Source organism: Carlito syrichta, unplaced genomic scaffold (genome assembly GCF_000164805.1).
Source record: "Carlito syrichta isolate Samal-C Ts95f unplaced genomic scaffold, Tarsius_syrichta-2.0.1 Scaffold123411, whole genome shotgun sequence".
Taxonomy (NCBI): Eukaryota; Metazoa; Chordata; class Mammalia; order Primates; family Tarsiidae; genus Carlito; species Carlito syrichta.
In genome coordinates, this window is record NW_007067507.1 from 67844 (window position 1) to 87696 (window position 19853).

The 19853-nt window shown below is 53.7% G+C and overlaps 1 protein-coding gene across 1 annotated transcript in view; it reads right to left on the minus strand.

Annotated features, from left to right (window-relative positions):
- FAM167A (family with sequence similarity 167 member A) overlaps window positions 1-18256 on the minus strand; it is an 18543-nt gene extending 287 nt beyond the window's left edge. The window contains exon 1 of the mRNA XM_008048410.1: window positions 17870-18256. Within this exon, the coding sequence (XP_008046601.1) occupies window positions 17870-18256 (387 nt within the window). The remainder of the gene's footprint in view (window positions 1-17869) is intronic.
- Between the last annotated feature and the right edge of the window lie 1597 nt (window positions 18257-19853).

A 19853-nucleotide genomic window follows, 5' to 3' on the forward strand; every position in this document is an offset into this window, starting at 1 on the left:
CGCCAGACCCTCTGACACGCGCAGACCCCACGGCAGGAGCCCTGACTGACACCTGGGATCGCCAGTCGGTCCATCCGGAACCATCAGCCCTGCCCCACTCAGGGAGGTGGAAAGAGCGGCCAGGGAGGTGGCAAACGCGGGGCGCTCTCTCAGTCCTCGGCCAGGGACCGGTCTGCATCCTTGCGATAGAGGTGACGTTGGACCTGGCTGAAGGACGCTTCCAGCTCCTTCTCGTTGTTTGGAGACACATCCAGATGGAGTGAGGGCACCAAGAAAGGCCCGGGACGACAAGGAGCACACGCAGGAACATGGCTGCCTCTAAGTGGGGAGGAGGGACTGTGGTGGGGGAGGTGTGCGGGGGTCTCGACGGCGATGGCGGCGTTGTACGCCCCGGACTGAGGGGCACCACGCTGTTGTAGTGTTCTCTAAACCTTTTACAACGCCTGGAATAGATATACACGGCGCCAAATATATACGGGGGTGCATTTTAAGAGATATCATCTATGTATTACTTTTTGGAGTTGAATTAAATTATGGTAGCAATGGGTAGTATGATGTTCACTCAACCATGCTGCTGACATTTTCTTTGACTGTCCTGCCTGTCTCGTGGTGACACTAGTGTTCCTTTGATTAATGCTATCTTTTGAGCGAATGTCATACTTAAAATGTGCATACACTTTTTGGCACCCCCTGTATACATATTTTGAGACAGAAAGGGTCTCACTCTGTTGCCCAGGCTAGAGTGTGCCACAATCATAACTCATTGCAGCTTCCTCTCTTTTTCCTTTTCTCTTTCTTTTCTTTCTTTCTTTCTTTTTCTTTCTTTCTTTCTTTCTTTCTTTCTTTCTTTCTTTCTTTCTTTCTTTCTTTCTTTCTTTCTTTCTTTCCTTCCTTCCTTCCTTTTTCTTTCTTTCTTTTTCTTTCTTTCCTTCCTTCCCTCCCTCCCTTCCTTCCTTCCTTTCCTTCTGAGATGGGAGTCTCACTATGCTGCCCAGGCTGGTCTCAAACTCCTGGCCTCCAGGGATCCTCCTGCCTCAGCCTCCCAAAGTGCCGGGATTACAGGTGTGCACCATCGCACTCAGCCTGCCTGAAGTACTTCTTAATAAAGTTTCAAAAGAGCCAAACAAAAACAGGCTAATACGCACCGGATGTTTTACTGTGAAACACAGTTCTAAGCTCTTTGGGTCTATTAACATGCAACAGTTAAGTGGCACTACAATCTGTGAAGTGACATCACCGTCATCACCTCCAGCTCACAGAGGAGGGCACACATAAGGGGCCATGTCAGCTTACAGAGCTCACTGATGGCTGAGCCGGGTGAGAAACCCAGACAGTCAGACTCCAGGACCCCAGTGACAGATGGCTGAGTTCTTCTGCCTCTGGAGGAAGAGCCGGGTGCGGCGGATGGAGCCAGCCGAGGGTGATGGTAACTCCTCACCTGGCTCGCGTTCAGTTTCCCAAATCCATCTACCTGTTTGACCTTGCCGGGCCCTCACAGCTACCCCGGAGGTACCAAGGGGGCAGTCTGGGTCAGTACTTTATAGGCCAAGTCGCTGGGGCTCAGAGGGCTTCAAGTGCGGCTCTCGGTTTCACAGATGCGATGTGGCTGAAAGGGGCTGGAAAACGGGATCTCCAGGCTTGGACCGTTTTTTGCCAGCAATACTTGATCCCTGAGACAGGCCGCCAGCCCTCCTCCTTGCCTCGAGACCCGATTCCTCTCATCATTCCTCTGCCGACACTTGGTTATTGTTGTAGTATTTTTGCAACATACTCAGTTATGTTGTTTACCTGGTGCTTGGAACCAAACTGATTTAGAGAAACGGACCGTGGGATTCCAGAAGGAGCCTCCCTGTGGTTTCTGCAGGTGAGGGCAAATCACTCCTCCCGTTAGGCTTGGAACAGAGCACGGTGTGAGGTCGAAAAACCAGTTAGAAGAGCCCTTCAATGCTCTTTTTCTCTCTGGTGTATCGTTATGCTCTTCTGCAGATCTCTTTTCACCTGATCTCATAGATGAGGAAAATCTGAGACAGAAAGTCTTGCTTAAGGGCCAGCAAGGTATTTCAAGGCAACATTGGCGTTCAAGTTCATTGCCTCAATTCATTAGCTGGCTTTTCACTCCGAGGGGATCTCGACTCAGCTTGACTACCAGTCGGCAATGCAGTGGACCTAGAATGGTGGCGGATTAGTGAAGTCAGGCTGCCACGGGGCGCCTGGCAATTTGCTTGGTGCTGCCTGAACCCTTCTGGAGGACGGGGATCACCCCTGCCTGAAAGACTGTGCCTGCTCACGTCTACTGCGTGTTCAACCCAGTCCTCGGAGTTGTGCATGTGCCATTTCTCTGGAGTGTTCTGGAATTTGATAATAGATTTCTTTGAAGAACTGGAAACCCCTGTGGTTTATATTTGAGTTTTGGTTCCAGGAATTGGATCTTTGCTCTGAAAGCAAACTTTTCTATTTTTTTGAGTAGGAGTCTCTGTCGCCCAAGCTGGAGTGTAGTGGCATGCTCACAGCCACCACAGTCTTGACCTGCTGTGTTCAGACAACCCTTCTGCCTTGACTTTCCAAGTAGCTGGAACTACTGGAGTGTGCCACCATGACCAGCTAGTCTTTTGGTTTATTTAGAGACAACGTCTCACCAAGTTGCCCAGGCTGGTCTCAATCCCCTGGCCTCAGGCAATCCTCTTGCCTCCACCTCCCAAAGTACTGGGATTACAGGTGGGAGCCACCATGCCTGGCTGAAAAGATCTTGAAAGTTGGAGAATTTCAGGTTTGACTAGCTGCCTGAGAGTATCTGTGAAATGAGCCTGTGTGGGTACATCTCAGTGAGGGAGGGGGAAAGGCAATTTTTTTCTATGGCCCATTGAGCCAGTCAAGAGTCAGAGAACAATTTAGGCTTTAAGACCCATCAGATGGGAACAACGGATACTGGGGACCCCCACACAGGGGAGGAAGAGGGAGGGCAAGGGTTGAAAAACAACCTATTGGGTACCTAACCATGTTTCACTACCTGGGTGACAGATTCAACAAAAGTCCAAATCTCAGCATCGCTCAAAAAAAATATATCATGTAACAGACCTGCCCATGTACCCTTTGAATCTAAAATTAAAACACAGAAAGACCCTTCAGAGCCGGAAAGAGGCATGACAAAGTGCCACAAGTCCTGCTTCCTTTGACTGGACAAAGGCTGCCTGGGTAGAATCACCTCACACGCTCATTCAGCTCAGACACACTCGATTCTGCATAAGGGTAAAAAAGAGAACTAAAACCATAGTTTCATTGGGCCTGCTGGCTCGTGACTGTAATTCCAGCACCTTGAGGGGCCAAGGCAGGAGAATCGCTTGAAGCCAGGACTTCAAGACCAGCCTGGGAAACATAGCCAGACTTCGTATCCAAAAAAAAAAGCCAGATGTGGTGACACAACATTCAGACATTCGGAACACACATTGCATCGGGACCCCTGATTACAAAGCAACCAGATCATCTCACCCTCCAAGAAACAAGGTCTGCGCCACGGCTGCAAGGACCTGGCTGCGCTGGGCCTGTGTTCAGCAGCTCTGGGGGCCACACGGGCATTTTGCAAGGGTGACCTTATGCCAGAAATGCTAACTTGAGCCCCAATTAAGAGGCAACACTGCAGGAATCAAGCCAAATCCACACGCGTTCCCGCAGCCTCGGAAGAAACCTGAGCGGAAAGTCCAGGGCTAAGAGGCTTAATTTTTTTTTTTTCCAGAATTTTTTTTTGGATTTTTTTGAACCTGTAGGATATAAAATTGACCCTCTTCTTTCAGCATTTGGCAGCAAGTCCATTCAGGCCGTCAAGCTACAATCACCACCATCCATCTCCCCAGACTGTAATGAAACTCTACACCCACTAAACGCTAACTCCCCACTCCCAGCACAACATTTACTATCTCTATGGATTTGACTCCTCCGGGGATCTCGTCCAAGTGGAATCACACAGTCCTTTTGTGACGGGCTTCTTCCACGCAGCATGGTGTCCTCCAGGCTCATATGGCTAGGAGGCTTTTTGTAGATTAACCTTTTTAGAAATTAGTCAGGAACATATGTCTTGGCTGATCCTGCTTGGAGTAAGGAGAAGGCAGTGGCTGAGAAGGTGCAGAGGCTGGCGATGGTTCAGGAGAGCAGGTCTGACTGGGGCTGGAGTCCCCCTCCTGTTTCTCTTCAAGCTCTGCCAAGGGGTCCCTCGGAGGCAGTAATGACACCTCAGCCCTGACTGCGGGCCATACTCTCCATGCAGTTTGCTTATGTTGTCTCACTGTGTCTCCCCACGTCTCTAGACCATAGGCATTGATCCTGTCTGTCCTACGAATGAGGAAACCGACTCCCGAAATCAAGAAGGCTGGGCATGGTAGTTCCTGCTTAGAATTCCAACCCTTTGGGAGGCCGAGGCAGGAAGATAGCTTGAGGCCTGGAGCTCAAGACCAGCCTGCAAACCATAGTGAGACTCTGTCTCTGCAAAAAGTTAAAAAAAGTGAGGTGTGTTGGCATGTGTTTGCGGTCCCACCTACTGGGAAGGCTGTAGTGAGTTACGATCATGTCATTGCACTCCTGACTGAGTGAGAGACAGACCCTGTCTCTCAAAAAAAGAAAAAAAAAGAGTTAAGGAACTATGCCGGACCAGCCAGCCTGTAAACAGGGGCACTCAGACCTACCCGGGCCTGTCCGAGCCTAGAGCCAGCGGGGGCATTCCCTAGCTCCTGTCTACCAGAGGTGAGTCGGGCCTGGAGGTGACAGATGTGGGATATTCTCAGCTCTGTTTAGAACCCCGGTTCACACTGACTCCACTCCTTCTCACTGGGTGGCTTTGGGCAAATCACTCACGCTCTTTGAACTTCTGTCTCCTCATCTACAGAAAAAGGGATGACTCTTCACTTTCCTAGGACTGTGGGAAGTAAATAGACAACAAATAACATGCCAGGAAAGATGAACCAAGTAAGGCAAGAGGCTCCGCACGGCTCAAGTCCTTTCTCCCAGGCCAAGGCCCAGGATGTGGAACCCAGACAGGCTCTCCCAGGTCCAAGCCCTCATTAAAGAGCCTGAGAAGCTGCCCGAGTGACTCAACTCTCAGTGTGGATTTAATGCTATCCCTGGCAAAAACTCCACTGTAGGACGTGTGGATTTCCAATCACCTCCCAGGGGGGCCGGTTGTCTCTCTGGGAACAAAGACACTTGCTGGGTTCTCAGAAGTACAACCTGTTATTCCCGCAATCCCATAATTAGGGCATTGCATTCAGTGAGGGGAGGAGAGGTGTCACTGGTCAGGGGCTGCCAGTGCCTTATGGGGAAGGGGTGTGTCCCCATCAGGTGTGAAAGAAAGGAAGGGTGGTGACAGTGGGTGCCCTTTGAAGGAGCTGTGCTTGTGATACGTGCTTGGCTGTAGCTGACATATGTTTGATTTTTTTCTGAAGCAAACAAGAATGCTTTTTTTTTTTTTTGAGTCAAAGTCTCACTCCCACTGAGGATGGAGTGCAGTGGCACAATCATGGCTACTGCAGTCTCGACCGGCTGGGCTCAGGGATCCTTCCACCTCAGCCTTCCAAGTAGCTGGAACACAGGTGCACATCACCATGCCTGGCTAATTTTTAAAGTTATTGTCGAGATGAGCTCTTGCCAAGTTGCCCAGGCTGGTCTCGAGCCTCTGGGCTCAGGCAATCCTTTTTACTTTCACCTCCCAAAGTGTTGGGATTACGGGTGTAAGCCACAGTACCCAGCTAAGAATGCTTTTTTTTTTTTTTTTTTTTTTTTTTGAGTCAGAGTCTCACTCTGTTGCCCAGGCCGGAGTGCTGTGGCATACTCATGGCCACCCCAGTGTCAACCTGCTGGGCTCTGGTGATCTTCTGCCTCAGCCTTCCAAGTGGCTGGAACTACAGGCGTACACCACCATGCCCAGCTAATTTTTTTTTTATTTATTGTAGAGACAAGGTCTTGCCAAGTTGCCCGGGCTGGTCTCGAACCCGTGGGCTCAGGCACTCAGCCTCCCAAAGTGCTGGGATTACAGGCTGAGCCACCGAGCCCAGCAAGAATGCTTTTAAAGAGAGCTGGGTTGTTACTTGAGATAGAAGGTGAACCCCAAGGGCAGGATTAAGTAACTAAAGACAGTAATTCAGTGGCTCTGCAGGAGGGGGAGAGGGAGTTCCTTGCTTTCCAGCATCACTTAGGGAGGTGAGGGCTTGGGGAGGAGGCTGGAGGAGAGGAAGACCAGGGCTCTGGGGGAAGGGCCAGAGAGGAAAAGTCCGAGATGGTCAGTTGAGGAAGCTCAGGGAACAGAAACACCTCCTGCCCCAGTGGCTGGGGCCTCTTCAGACCCAGCGCTTTTCCCAGGGAGTCAGAAGAGGAGCAGCGCCCTGCCTCTGCGCTGGGTGGAATGGAAACAAAGGCTGCAGTCAGGGTGTGGAAAACAGCAAGGCAGGACCTCAGAAATTCCACAGAATTACCATAGGACCAGCAGTCTCACTTTGGATCCAAACCTGAAGCAAGCGAGGGTAAGGGCTGGAACAGGCGTGTGTACACCACGTTCACGGCAGCGTGACTTAATCGCTCAAAGGTGGACCCACCCAGTGTCCTTCTGTGGATGGATACACACAAGGTGACCTCTCCATAAAGTGGAATATGACTCAACCTCAAAAAAGAAGGTGATGCAGACCCAGGCTACAACAGGGCGGAACCTTGCGGACATCCTGCTAAGTGAAATAAGTCATTCACAAAAGGACAGATGCTATGCAATTCCACTTAGCTGAGGGTCCCAGAGGAGTCAAATTCACAGAGAGAATGAGAGAGAGGAGAATGGGGGTTGCCAGAGGCTGGGAGAAGGGCGGATGGGGAGTGAGTGGTGAGTGAGCACAAAGCTTTAGTTTGGGAAGATGCGGTTCTGAGACGGATGGTTTGATGGTTGCATAACTGTGAATGTACTTAAGAAACTGTACACCGGAAGTGGTAAAAATGGTCAATTTGGCCGGGCACGGTGGCTCAGCCTGTCATCCCAGCACTTGGGGAGAAGGCGAGAGGATTGCCTAAGACCAGGGGCTCGAGAGCAGCCTGGGCAACTTGGCGAGCCCTCGTCTCCACAATAAATTAAAAAATCAGCTAGGCGTGGTGGCACTTGCCTCTAGTTCCAGCTACTAGTTGGCTGAGGCAGAAGGACTGCCTGAGCCCAGGAGCTCGAGGCAGCAGTAGCTGTGAGCGAGTCACTGCACTCCAGCCTGGGCAACAGAGTGAGACTCTGACGTCTGACTCAAAAGAAAAAAAGAAAAAAAAGAAAATGGTAACTTTTATATTATACATATTTTACTAACATTTAAAAACAACAAAGTCTGCAAATTTGGGACTCAGTTTTCCCAAGGCCTTCCTATTTAGCTCTGAGAATCCCAATCCTGGGAATCTTCTCGGTCTGGGCAAACAGGGGTGGTGGGTCAGCCGAGCCACAGCAGGCATGGACGCAGGCGTTGGTGGCCAGTTCAAGAGCCATCTCGGTGGGGCCTTCTTTAGCCTGAGTGGCACAGAGAGCCGACGAGACGCTGACAGGTGGCCTGGGCGGCAGAACGGCCTCTCCAGGGCGGGCTAAAGGCGAGGGGCCGCTGAAGGGAGTGGATTGCCTGAGCCCGCGGGTTCGAGACCCGCCTGGGCAGCGAGACCTTATCTCTACAATAAAATAAAAAAATCAGCCAGGCATGGTAGTGCATGCCTGTAATTCCGGCTACTTGGAAGGCTGCGGCAGAAGGATCGCCGGAGCCCAGCAGGTCGAGGTTGTGGTAGCCGGGAGCGGCCACCATACCTGACAGAGTGAGACTCCAACTCAAACAAAACAAAACAAAACAAACAAACAAACAAAAAAACAAAGGCGAGGGGCCAAAGAAGCAGGTCTCGGCCCACTGGCGAAAGGAAAGAGTGTCTGTTCTCTGCCAAAGGCCCTCGTAGCATGTGGGAGCAACAGCATTTTTGTGGAAACCTGGAGAATCTGCATCCTTACTTGGCATCCCTGGCCCCCTGCTTTGTGTTCGCTTGCTTGGTCTAAAGTACTGAGTGATCTCTGCATTCGAGGGAAGCAAATACCTCGATTCCTAATTGCCAATGAGAGCTGCTTGAATACTTTCTTAGGTCCCAGGGACTGATATCTATACATCTAAAATAGCCTGAAGCTTTTATTTATTTTTATTTTTATTTTTTTAATTTTTGAGTTGGAATCCCACTCTGTTGCCCACACTGGAGTGCAGTGGCCGCTCCTGGCCACTGCAGACTCAACCTGCTGGGCCCCGGAAATCCTTCCGCCTCAGCCTTCCAAGTAGCTGGAACTACTGGCGTGCGCTACCACACCCGGCTGATTTTTTAATGTATTGTAGAGATGAGGTCTCGCCAAGTTGCCCAGGCGGGTCTTGAACCCACGGGCTAGAGCAGACAGAGTCACTGCCTGGGTTCCAAGTCCTTCTCCAGGACTCACGGGTGATGCCCCCTGCACAGCACCCTACCTGAGCCTCAATTCCCTTATCTGTTCAATGGGCACATCATTAAGTTATTAACAGTAATGAACTGAACAACAAACAGGTAGAATATACTCCCTTATTAAGAGAATTAAACAAATACACATTAAGAAACTTGGTACAGTTCATGGAGTTCCATAAATACAAGCTCCACTTTATCCCATTGTCATGATCAGAACCACAGAGAAAAGCATAAGGTACTTCCCATACGATGCTCATCTGTCCTCCCAGGTGACTGGAGTTCCTGATGCAGGGTCCCTGGACGACCCTTCTGTGCTCCCCAGTGTCTGGTGCAGGGCTGGCCACCAACTCAAGCTTCCCCCACCCTTTCTGGGCACTCCCTTACCCCTGACATCTGTGTCGCCCTTCACATCTCACCAAACATGGCAGGGGGGTCAGTGGGACGATGTCTCTTTCACTGCGGGCCACCCAACATGCACTTCAGACTTGGGCTGGAATCAGGGGAGCCTCCCAGTCAGGGGCATCCCTAACTTGGACATGAGAAGGGCCAGAGCTCCCCCAACTTCCCTGAAGAGCAAGTGGGGTCCTTGGGAGGCCAAACAGCCAGTCCCAGGACTGCTGCTCTTGCCAGGACGCTGGAGCTCCAGCCACGGAGCTGCCGTTCCCTCTGGGCCCAAGCCAGACCTTCCGGAAGGGCTGGGCTCCCTTGCCTCTGGGTGCTGCGTCACTCTGCTGGGGTGTCTCTGGGCATGGGTGGAGGGAAAGGAGACACCCCAACAGGGACTGCCTTCCTGCTCTGCCACCATCCTCCCTGCACGATCCTCGCCTTCCATGTGCAGGATGCCCTAGCCATCCACAGGCAGGACTTGGGGCTTCATCAAGTGTAATGAAAAGCTTTAGCCAAAGTGGCAGCTGTCATCTGGAAGCAGTGCTGGAGAGACTTTGGAAGACCCCTGGGGTACTGCTGTTGGGGCTTCCAGACTTTTCTTGGGTTCTAGGCTCTGCAGCCTGGGAACTGATAGAGTGGGAGCTTCACACCGGACGCTGGGCAGGCGTCACTTTGGAGGTGTCAGCAGGCCCACCGGCCAAGAGCAAGAGTGAGTGACCGCAGGACTGGAGCGCCGAGGAGTCGTTAGGTTTCCTGGGCACCTGCGGTTTCTACAGCTCCGTTCCTGTGCCTCCGAAGGGAGGTGAAACAAATCTATTTTCTGCCTCACCCTCTAGTCCCATTTGAGGCCATTTTGTGCTCCCAAGTGCGCCTGTCTCCTTGGGAAGAACAGACACTTTGGCCTTCACGTGCTGGGCGGAGGCCCTTGAAGCGGCCTATGACATTGGGAATCCCAGATCCACGCAGGGGTCAGAGGTTGAGCAGACCTGAGTTCAAATTCCTGCTCTGCTGGGAGATCATGGGCAAGGGTCTGAATCTGTTTTCTCATCTGTAAAATGGGGACTGTAATCGTGCCCCCCTGGAGAGACTGCTGGGGGTATTAACTGGCGCCGCTCATATACACGTGCACAGTGCAGACCTGACCATTCCAGGAGCCTGGGAGGTATGCACCCCCCTAAGCTTCTCATCGTTTCTCGTGCTTCCTTTGTGGCACCCTGCCAGGGAGGGACTTATTATCTGCATGTTTACAATGACAAAACCAAGGAGGATTTTTCCCAGAGTCACTCAACTAGAACATGGTGGAACTTGAAGTCTGATCTAATTACGAGTGTGACACCGCTTCCTCTCCACCCAGGAGCAGTTCACGGGCCCACTGCATTAGAATCGCCTGCGGGCACTTGCTAAACACCCCCCAACACCCCCCTAGATTTAGGGAATCTGAATCTCCATGGAGGGCGCAAATCTGCACATCTAGCAAATGCCAGGGTGCCTCGCCTCAGAGCTGCTCCCCAATACTGGGGCGTGTAGTTATTATGAAGGGGAGGAGCCCACCAGAGGAATGGGGTTCCAGTTAGCATAGGAGAAACGTGAAGGGGAAATCAGCAGAAACCTAAGGGCAGTCCCGCTTACAGGTGTGGATCCAGCTGGTGAGAAAGTGAGGAATCTGTACATTTCCCTTCGGTTCATTTCATCATCTACCGCAACTGCGTAGTGACCACTAAGTCTTCAGCTCCCAGAGCACTTGGGAACTATACTTCTCGCACCCTGACATAGTTGTGTCACCCTGTGCCGCTGTTTTGTGCCTGTCTCCCCCTCAGAGGGGGAACGCCACAAAGACAGGGGCCCTGTCCCACTCCCCTGGGCCCCCGCACTCCAGCACCAAAGCCAGGCACTCACTGGACAGGGGACAGGATGAAGGAGCCCCGTCCGCCTTGTCCAGCCCCAGGGTCACCTCGTGTGGTTATTCCAGTGAGGGACAACCTGGAGGCTTCTCCTCCCTTCTTTCTCCTGCAGACAGCACCATCTGATTCAGGGTCTCCAAGGCTCACTGGCCAGCAGTTCCCATCCACCTCATCATCTGTCACATTGAGTGGGCTTTCCTGGGGACCAGAGGCCTCGTTTTTAGCTTATTCTAGGAGAGCCTATGCCTGATTAAGAATGTGTTGATTACAAGGCAAGGAATGTGTACCAATTACACTGGCAAGACAGAGAAGAGCCTGGTACTGGTTTTTTCTTTGGTCTTTTATTTTAACACTGTTTTCCCTTTAATCATACTTATTTCCATTTTAGAAATTTTGGAAACTCTAGAGAAGGCGAATGAATACTATTACCACCTAGAACTAAAGGTCACTGAGGTTTTAATGTATCTCCTTTGCTGGTACCTTCCTTTATCAGTTCTTTGATACCTCTAGGAGAACAGGAGTCTTCCTCCTGTGGGCTGCTGGCGCCAGACTGGCCAAAAGCCCCAAGCTATGCGGAGAAGACTTAAAGCAAACAGGTGCCTGGACTAGACGCTCTCTTGTGAACCAAACACCAGCCCGGCCAGTACCTCGCCGGATGGCTCCCAGCAAGTGACGATCCTTCTCACAACACAGCATGGCTTCCCAGTTCCTGCTGACGGGTGGGCACTAGCAACTCTCGGGGCCATTTCTAAGCCCCTGTTGTGAAATGAGTAGGGCTTAAACAGGCTTTTTGACAGCTCCTGACTCCTTGGACTGAACATTTGATGCGTCTGGATCCAGAGTAAGGGAAGCGGGTCTGTGTTGTGGTTTAGCCACACCTTGCACATGGCCTTAAGTTGCTTAACCTCCCTTCCCTTGGGCCTGTAATTTTTCTCAGCTTCATCTTCTCCTCTGTAAAATGGGTAGAGCACACACTTCCAAGCCTTCTCACAGGGTACTGTATGTGAAAGTGCTTTGGGATGGCCTGGCGTGGTGGTTCACGCCTACCATCCCAGTACTTTGGGAGGCCGAGGTGAGAGGATTGCCTGAGCTCACAGGTTCAAGACCAGCCTGGGCCACTTGGTGAGACCTCATCTCTATGATAAATCAAAAAATTAGCCAGGCATGGTGGTGCATGCCTGTAGCTCCAGTCACTTGGAAGGATCGCCTGAGCCCAGCAGGTCAAGGCTGCAGAGGGCTGTGCCACTGCCCTCCAGCCTGGGTGACAGAGTGAGATTCCAACTCAAAAAAAAAAAAAAAAAAAAAAAGAAAGAAAAAGAAAAGAAAGAAAGCGCTTTGAGAACCCCCAAATGCCCTCTAGATGGAGTTATTAACATGGCTGTATCCCCACAGCTCTCACCTCACACCCCTCAGAAGATGCTTGGTGATCTGACCCGTCATTGGGCCACACCATTCGGCAGATGTGGATAATCCTGGCCTCCAAGAGCTGACGCTGGGACATACCAGAGTCCTGTAAACACAGGTGGCATGGGCAAGAGAGGGTTAACCAGAGGGGTCTCCTGCCTTGAAACTGTGCTGTGGCCTGCCGGGGCCAGCTGGGTCCCAGCCGACAGGACACCTGCCACAGCAGGCCCGAAATGATTAAAACTTTTCAGGTTTCTTTTCCCTTTTGCTAACAACTATAAACACCTTCTTAGAGCTCTGTCTATGGGAATCAAACACCTGCGTGACACGAAAAGAAAAACATCTGCCAGCGCCCGGGGCTTCTCACCACGAAGCCAACCCAGGAGGAAGCCAGGATGCTTTGTTTCTAGTGTTGGCAGCACAGAGCCCAAGCGGAAGACTTTGCGGTTCCCTTTCTCCACCTTCCAAGTTGGCGAGGGGAACTTCTGGGCGCGACTGAAGAGAGATGGCAGAGAGGAGGGCCCCTTTTCTCTTGTGCTGATTGATGCTGAGGGCCTGGGCTGGGCCCTGGCTGGCTGACCAAGGCCCCGTGAGAGGCGCGTGCAAGACGTTCCACATTCCGGGTGCAGCCAGAGGGCAGAGACCCTCCCCCTTACAGATCTGGGGTTGTGCCCTTTCTGGCTCGGCCCTTTCCTGAAGCACTGCCCTGCCCCACCCCAGGCCATTCGGCTATCTGCGGAGGGTACCTGGAAGATGGAGCATTGGAGGCTGTGATCCTCCGGCAACACAGAACCAGCAACCGCACAACGGCCACTTCGCTGAACCCTGAGTCTCGATGTCCAGGGAACATCGAGATTGGATCGCAGCCTGCAGGAGTTGGGGGGGGGCGGGGGGCCCCCAAGGCCTCCAGTGCAGAGGCCACATCCATGCCTGTTGCAGCCAGAGGGCGGCACCTCTCTAAGCCCACCTGGGAGCCCAAGGTTAGGCCTTCTCAGCGGGAGGAGTCACACTAAGAGGCTTTGAGGATCTTCACCTTCACCCCGTGCATTAGCCTGGAGGAAAATTTCATCTACCTGCAGGTCCCCCCTGGGGGGGGCATCAGGAGTGACTGTCATTTCCTCCAAAGCTGAGAGGGAGAGCTGACCCCTGAGGGAGCTGTCGGGATCCTTCCTTGGAAGTAAGTCAAGATCAGTCGCTCTGTCTTTCAGCTGGTCTGTTAAGGAGTCAGGGGCAGGTCAGCCCCCACTTCCAGACCCAGCGTGGCCTGCCTCCGAACGGGGTGACACTGACCACTGCCTCCTGGGAGAGCTGCTAGGTGGTCAGAGAGCAGGTGAGGGACTGTACTCTCCAGGGTCAAAACTCCCATCAAATTGGGTCTCTGGCTTTGTGCAGGGAAAACATCCCCGTGATTGAAATTACAGACTTCCAGTCTCGTTCCTTGCCCACATAAGAAGAAGTGACGAACACTCGAGCCTAACAAGTCAGCAGGGAAGACTGATCCTGTGCTTAAAACGCAACAAAGGTTATGCAAACCACTTTTAGGTTAAAAGCGAGTGAGCAGAAGATGGAGTTGGAAGTCCACGGCAGTAAGTTTTGTGTTTTGACTGAAACTGAAAAACTGGACAATGTTCTTGTTGTCCAAATGCTGATTTCTGTTTCCAATCCAGTCAAGGGTTTTACAAGTTGCCTTTACTGCGGTCTAATCCCTGAGCAGGCAGAATTGCATGTCCTGCCTACCTGCCTGGCTGCGCCTGGGCTGCCTTGGGCCTCAGAGCTGCCATCTTCCGAATGAATGTGGTTCTTGGACCCTTTGGTGTGGGATGCTGTGAGGTCATTCGCCGAGGCACACCTGCCGACTGAGCCCTGAACCACACAGGCAGTTAGGACAGAGACAGGCTCAGAGTCGCTTGGGGATCCCTGGGTCTGCCCTCTGAGGTCCCTTCTTGGTTTCCTGATCCAGTCTTGCCCACCTTTCTTTTTTTTAGTTGAAGTCTCACTCTTTCTCTCAGGCTAGAGTACAGTGGCACGATCACAACTCACCGCAGCCTTGACCTCCCGGGCTCAGGAGATCTTCCTGCCTCAGCCTCCGGAGTAGATGGAGCTACAGGCTTGTGCTGCCACACAGGGCTAATTTTTGATTTTTTTTGTAGAGACGAGGTCTCACTGTGTTGCCCAGCTCAAGCGATCATTCCACCTCAGCCTCCCAAAGTGCTAGGATTGCAGGCATGAGCCACCGCGTCCAGCCTTGTCCACCATTCATTCGGTGAAACTCAAAGTGTGACTCAAGCACCAGCAGTGTATGGTCGCTTTAGAGCTCACTGGAAATCCAAACCACAGACCCCATCCCAGATCAAAGGGACCAGAATCTTCATTTCAACCTGGCACTCTGCACATACATTAGAGTTTGGAAGTCACTGCTCTGAGAGCTTCTCTACCCTGCAGCCAGAGCAATTTCTCTGAACGTAAAGCCGCCTGGCCACTGATCTTTGAGCATACCCAACAGGGCCCTCTGAGTCAAGCCACCGTGCCAGCCCACTTCCTCCCTCTCGCCCTCTCTCTCTCTCTTCTGGACTGAGTTTGAGCCCGGGCTCTGCCTCTTACTAGTCCTATCAGCCTAGGCAGGGCATCTGACTGCTACAGCCCTCAGTTTATCATCTGCAAAAGGAGACAATAGCAGCAATTGCCTAGTTTTGTGGTAAGAATCAGAGATAATGGGATGACGCTGGAACCCTCTCATCCAACCCTGTCTCTCTCTGCCCTGTCCTGCAGGCACCCTATGGACTGCTGATGTCTTTGCGAATTTACATTTTTCGGAATCCAACAGCAAAATGGATTGCTTGTGGAGGATGCCATGTCATGTGGCAGCTCAGCAGAGCACTGTCCATGTGACCAGGTGGGCTAGGGGTTCAAATGCTGACTTTCTCACGTACTGCTGTATTCCTCTCTGAGCCTGTTTTCTCTTCTGGGAAATGGGGGTACCAGAAGGTGACAGGGCAATTAGAAGAGGTGAGTAATGCGTGCGAAGTGCCTGGCACATGGTAAGCCCCAGTTAGTGACAAACCGCACTAGAATAATGATCATTATGACCCACCGGGAGAGTGGAAAGTGTTCTGCAGATAGAAAGCATTAATAATGTGAATATACCCTTGACCTATATGAGACAGCCTTTGGTGGCCAAGTCAGGCCTGACAATTTCCGCTCCGCTGTGGGCCCCTGGAGCACGGCTCTGCACACGCCCAAGGCTGTTTCCCAGCCTGGCCTGCCTCCCCTACTCTGACCAGCACACCCTGGGCAGGACACCCTGTGCTGTTGAGGGTCCTGGCAGGAGACATGAGCATGACCCATAGATCCAAGGCCGTGGCTCTCAGTCCAGGATGCACCATGGAGCATGTGGGAGCCTTAAAAACCATGGATGGGCCAGGTGCAATGGCTCACACCCAGCACTTTGGGAGGCTGAGGCAGGAGGCTCACTTGAGCCCAGGCTTTTGAGACCAGCCCAGGCAACATAGCAAGAACTTATCTCTACAAAAAAAAATTTTTTTTTAATTAGCCAGGTGTGGTGGTGTGAGGAGGAACGGCACACCTGTAGTCCTGGCAACTTAGGAGGCAGAGGAGGAAGGATTGCCTGAGCCTGGGAAGTCAAGGTTGTGGTGAGCCGTGATCCTGCCGCTGCACTCCAGCCTGGGTCGCAGAGCAAGACCCTGACTCAAAACAAACAAACAAACAAAACAACCCACCACAGATGCTAAGTATGACCCTCCAGATGTTCATTTGCTCAGTCTGGGGTGTGGTCCAGGTTTCGGGAGATTTAAAAGCTGCCCAGGTGGTTCTAGTACACAGCCAGGTAAGAGGCACCTCTCTGTCTAAAGGATGATCAGGACAAGCTCCAGGGATCTCCCTACTGGTTTACACACAGAGGAGGCATCCTTCTTTAATTTCACTCAGAGGCTGAGGAAAATCTCATCTACCTGCAGGTCCCCAGGGACATCAGGAGTGACTGTCATTTCCTCCAAAGCTGACAGGGAGAGCTGACTCCTGAGGGAGCTGTCAAGATCCTTCCTTGGAAGTAAGCCAAGATCAGTCACTCTGCTTTTCAGCTGGCCTGATAGGAGGCAGGGGCAGACTAGCCCCCACTTCCAGACCCAGAATATGAAATCCTCAGCCCCCAGAAGCAGTGAGATCTCAAATGAACCCAAAGCCAACACACTGCATCCTTGACCAACAGGGATTTTTTTGTTCCTCTTTATGGACACACATCAAAGCAGTTCAGCTTCAGGAATTTGAAAAGCAGCCCGGGAGCTGCTCGGACCCTACATGTCCATCTCCCCTAACCTCTCACACCCCTCTGCCACCAGGGGCACCCAGTGGTGACAGAGGACCGCAGGGACGCACAGCGAAATCACAGGTGCCCTGTCTTCTCTGAAAGCCGACAGTGGCACACCCGCTCCGGCTGCTGAAGACAGACACGATGGAACAGTGTGTTCTGAGAAGCATTCTCAATGTCGAGGATTAAAACCCAAAAGGTTTCCAGTTCATCAGATACCAGAGTCCCCAAGCCCCTTCCCACCTCGAACCCCAGTGACTTATTCCAGTTCCAGGCCCCAGTGGGGAGTTATTTTTCAGGATTCTGCCAAACAAACCAAGCGGGTCTCTGCCGACTTGGTGGCCCAAGAGTGATAGCCGGCTCTGCAGGACAGCTGGCCCATGACCACTGGCTCACCCATGTCCCCAGTGCCCTGCCTCGGCAAACAGGTGTCACCCGGGCCTCAGCGTGGGGCAAGGTTGAGACCTGGGGGAGGGGTGGCCTCATGCCCGTCGCTGCCAAGAAGCCGCCATGACAGACACCAGCTGCTCCCCCCATCCCCACTCAGGGGCAAGGGGGGACGAGAGGAGGGACAGGACACTCAGCTCCGCCCCCACCCCTGCCTTAGGCTGTACAGCATCGGGCAGGAGGCATTCCTGATGGGAATCTGCTTTGCCGTGGGCAGAATGGTCACGCTGCCGTCCCAGCTCCAACACACATGCCCTTTGTTCACACCTGGAACGCCTGTCCCCACCCTGGCTTTGGGCGCACTCCTACTCAGCCTCCTCACAAAGCTTCTCCCCAGGCAGGACCCGTCCTGCCGGCCCTGGGCGGCTCCTCGCATAACTCCTTATTAATGGAGCACGGTCCACACTGCGCCCCTGCATTGCCACACCTGGCCGCCCCCTAAGAGGCTTTGCCATCCAGCTAGCCCCTGGCGCGGGGGGACCGGCCACTCACTTGCAGAATGAGTGGCCACAGGGGGAATGGGGGTGGGGGCGGCAGGCAGCTGGGGCAGACGGCAGGGTGGGGAGGCTCCTGGGAGAAGGGAGGGGCCGGTTACACTCCAGGACCCCCTCAGCAGTTCAGGGAGAAGTTTACGACCCTCCAGTGCTGGGATGGTGTCCAGGGGAGGGAGGGGACACGTTAACTGGGCAACACGCTTCCTCCGTTCGTGTCTGTGATTAGGGGCTGATTGGCACACAGGTCCCCTGAAACCTCAGAAAAACGAGGTCTGCCCTTCTCATGGGAGAGTTTCAGATGTGCACCTGAGGGTAGGGATTGGGGAAGGAGCACACGACGGGGGAGAGGAGTCAGAGAGGAAAGACAGCGACACAGAGACAAAGACAGAGAGGCAGAAAGACAGAGAAAGCGGCATCCCCTCTTTTCTGGGGGCACAGGGGAGGGTGCCACTCACCAGTTCCTTCCTGAGCCAGGCTATAGCTTCATCGATGCTCTCAAAGCCTTCCAGCTTGCCGGCAGACTGGGGCCCGGGGCCCGGGCTGGCACTCCTGGCCGGGCAGGGATGCTGCCTGGGCTCTCTCGGCGGCAGTAAGGGCTCCTCCGCCCCACGCGCCTCCTGCGCCAAGCTCGTCTCTGGCCCCACGGTCGCCGCCGGCCGTGGGAAGGGCCACGTCTGCCCTTCCAGCCGGGCCTGCCATTCCAGGTAGGAGGGCCTGCGGGTCTCCAGCCGCAGCTTCTCGGTGAGGGCCTTCAGGCTCCGGAGGTGGTCGTCGGGCGGCGCCACGGCTCCGGCCCCCTCCTCCCCGCCCGCTTCCTCTACGCGGATCTGGGGCACAGACATCCTACGGTTTGTCCTGGCGGCCGGACCGGGGAGGCGGTGGACTTGGTGAAGAGCACGGCTGGGTCCTGCCTTGGCCCGGCCTCATCTGGGTGGGGGTGGGGGTGGGGCCCCCGAAGGCATCTGCTGGATGGAAGCTGGCCTTGGAGGCTGGGGGGTGCCGGAGCCCAGGGGGACTGTTTTGTGAGTCACGGGGGGCCCCTGGGACTCGGGTCTACGGTTGGTCCTGGAAGCCTGTGGGTGCCATGCTTCCGAGGAGGCAGGAATAGACGAGCATCCGCAGGCGTCTCGGGGGCAGCCTTTGCCAGAAGGCCTGCCCGTCCTGGAGCTGGGCGCAGACCGGAGACCGGAGGGAAGCAGCCCGGAGCTCCCTCGCGTGGGCGGGGCAGGCAGCCAGGCCCTGTGGGAAGGACGAGAACCCTGTCAGTCCCGATCCCACTCCAGCCGCTCCGCAGGAGGGGAAACTGAGGCTCAGGGAGGTCCGGGGACAGGACTCCAAACTGCTAGTTGGGCACTCGAGGCGAGGTCACCTCGACGTCTTCATTTGATGCAGAAAAGTTAATGATCAACGGGTCAACTGGGCAGTGTTTGACCACCAAGATAACGATCTCCTCTATCGCCTCATTGAATGCTCACTGCAAGCCTGTAGGGATTTGTTTTCATCCTCTCTTTCCACCTGAGGAGCCTAAGTCTCCATGAAGCCCAACGACTCACCAGGTCTCCAGTGGCAAGGAGACAAGCCCAGCTCACTGGCTCTGAGGGCACAGGTCTCTCCTCTGTGCGGCAACTGTCAGAGGGTCCCAGAGCCAGCCAGCAGGGCAGCCGGACCCCACGCGGGCTCAGATGCGTCTGCTCCGCCCGGGGGCCGCCGCCCCCGCCCACTGCAGACTCATCCTCTGGCAGCGGCTCCCACGGGCCGGTCTCCATCCACTCTGGCTGCCTTCCTCCAAGAACAACACCTTACCTCACCTCTTCAGAGGAGGAAGCAAATAAACCCACAGCTGGGAGGAAAGGAGGCAGCTGCATCCAAGTGGGACTGTTCAACCCAACAAGGTGTGTGACTCACCATTCTAGAAAAAGGGCTCTCGTGTTTGCCTAAAGGGCCCGCAGGATGGCAACTCCTTGGCAAGCGCCTTGCTGCATGGTCTGGTCTGGCTGCCCCTTCTCTAGCGGGGGCCAGGGCCCTCACCCCATCATGTCAGAAACCTGACCCCGAGTGAGGAGGAGACCCAAGCCTCCGCGTCCCCAGGTCCCCAGGGACCAGACTCATGGAGAAGGGAAAATCACAGCCGCAGACATTTGACTTGGACCAAGGAGGGAAGTCCTTGGTGTTCAGGATGAGTTTAAAATTCTGCGGGGGGGTAGAGAGGGAAGCAGCTGTGAAAAAAAGAATGTGTTGGCATGGAACGATGTCCAAGACAAAGCTTGAATGACAAAAGCAAGACACTAGCTGCCTGGAGAGCAAGACACGGCAGCGTGAGAAAGAGGGAGAGGGCGGGCTCAGTGGCTCAGCCTGTCATCCCAGCGCTTTGGGAGGCCGAGGTGAGCAGATTGCCTGAGCCCGCGGGTTCGAGACCCGCCTGGGCAACTTGGCGAGACC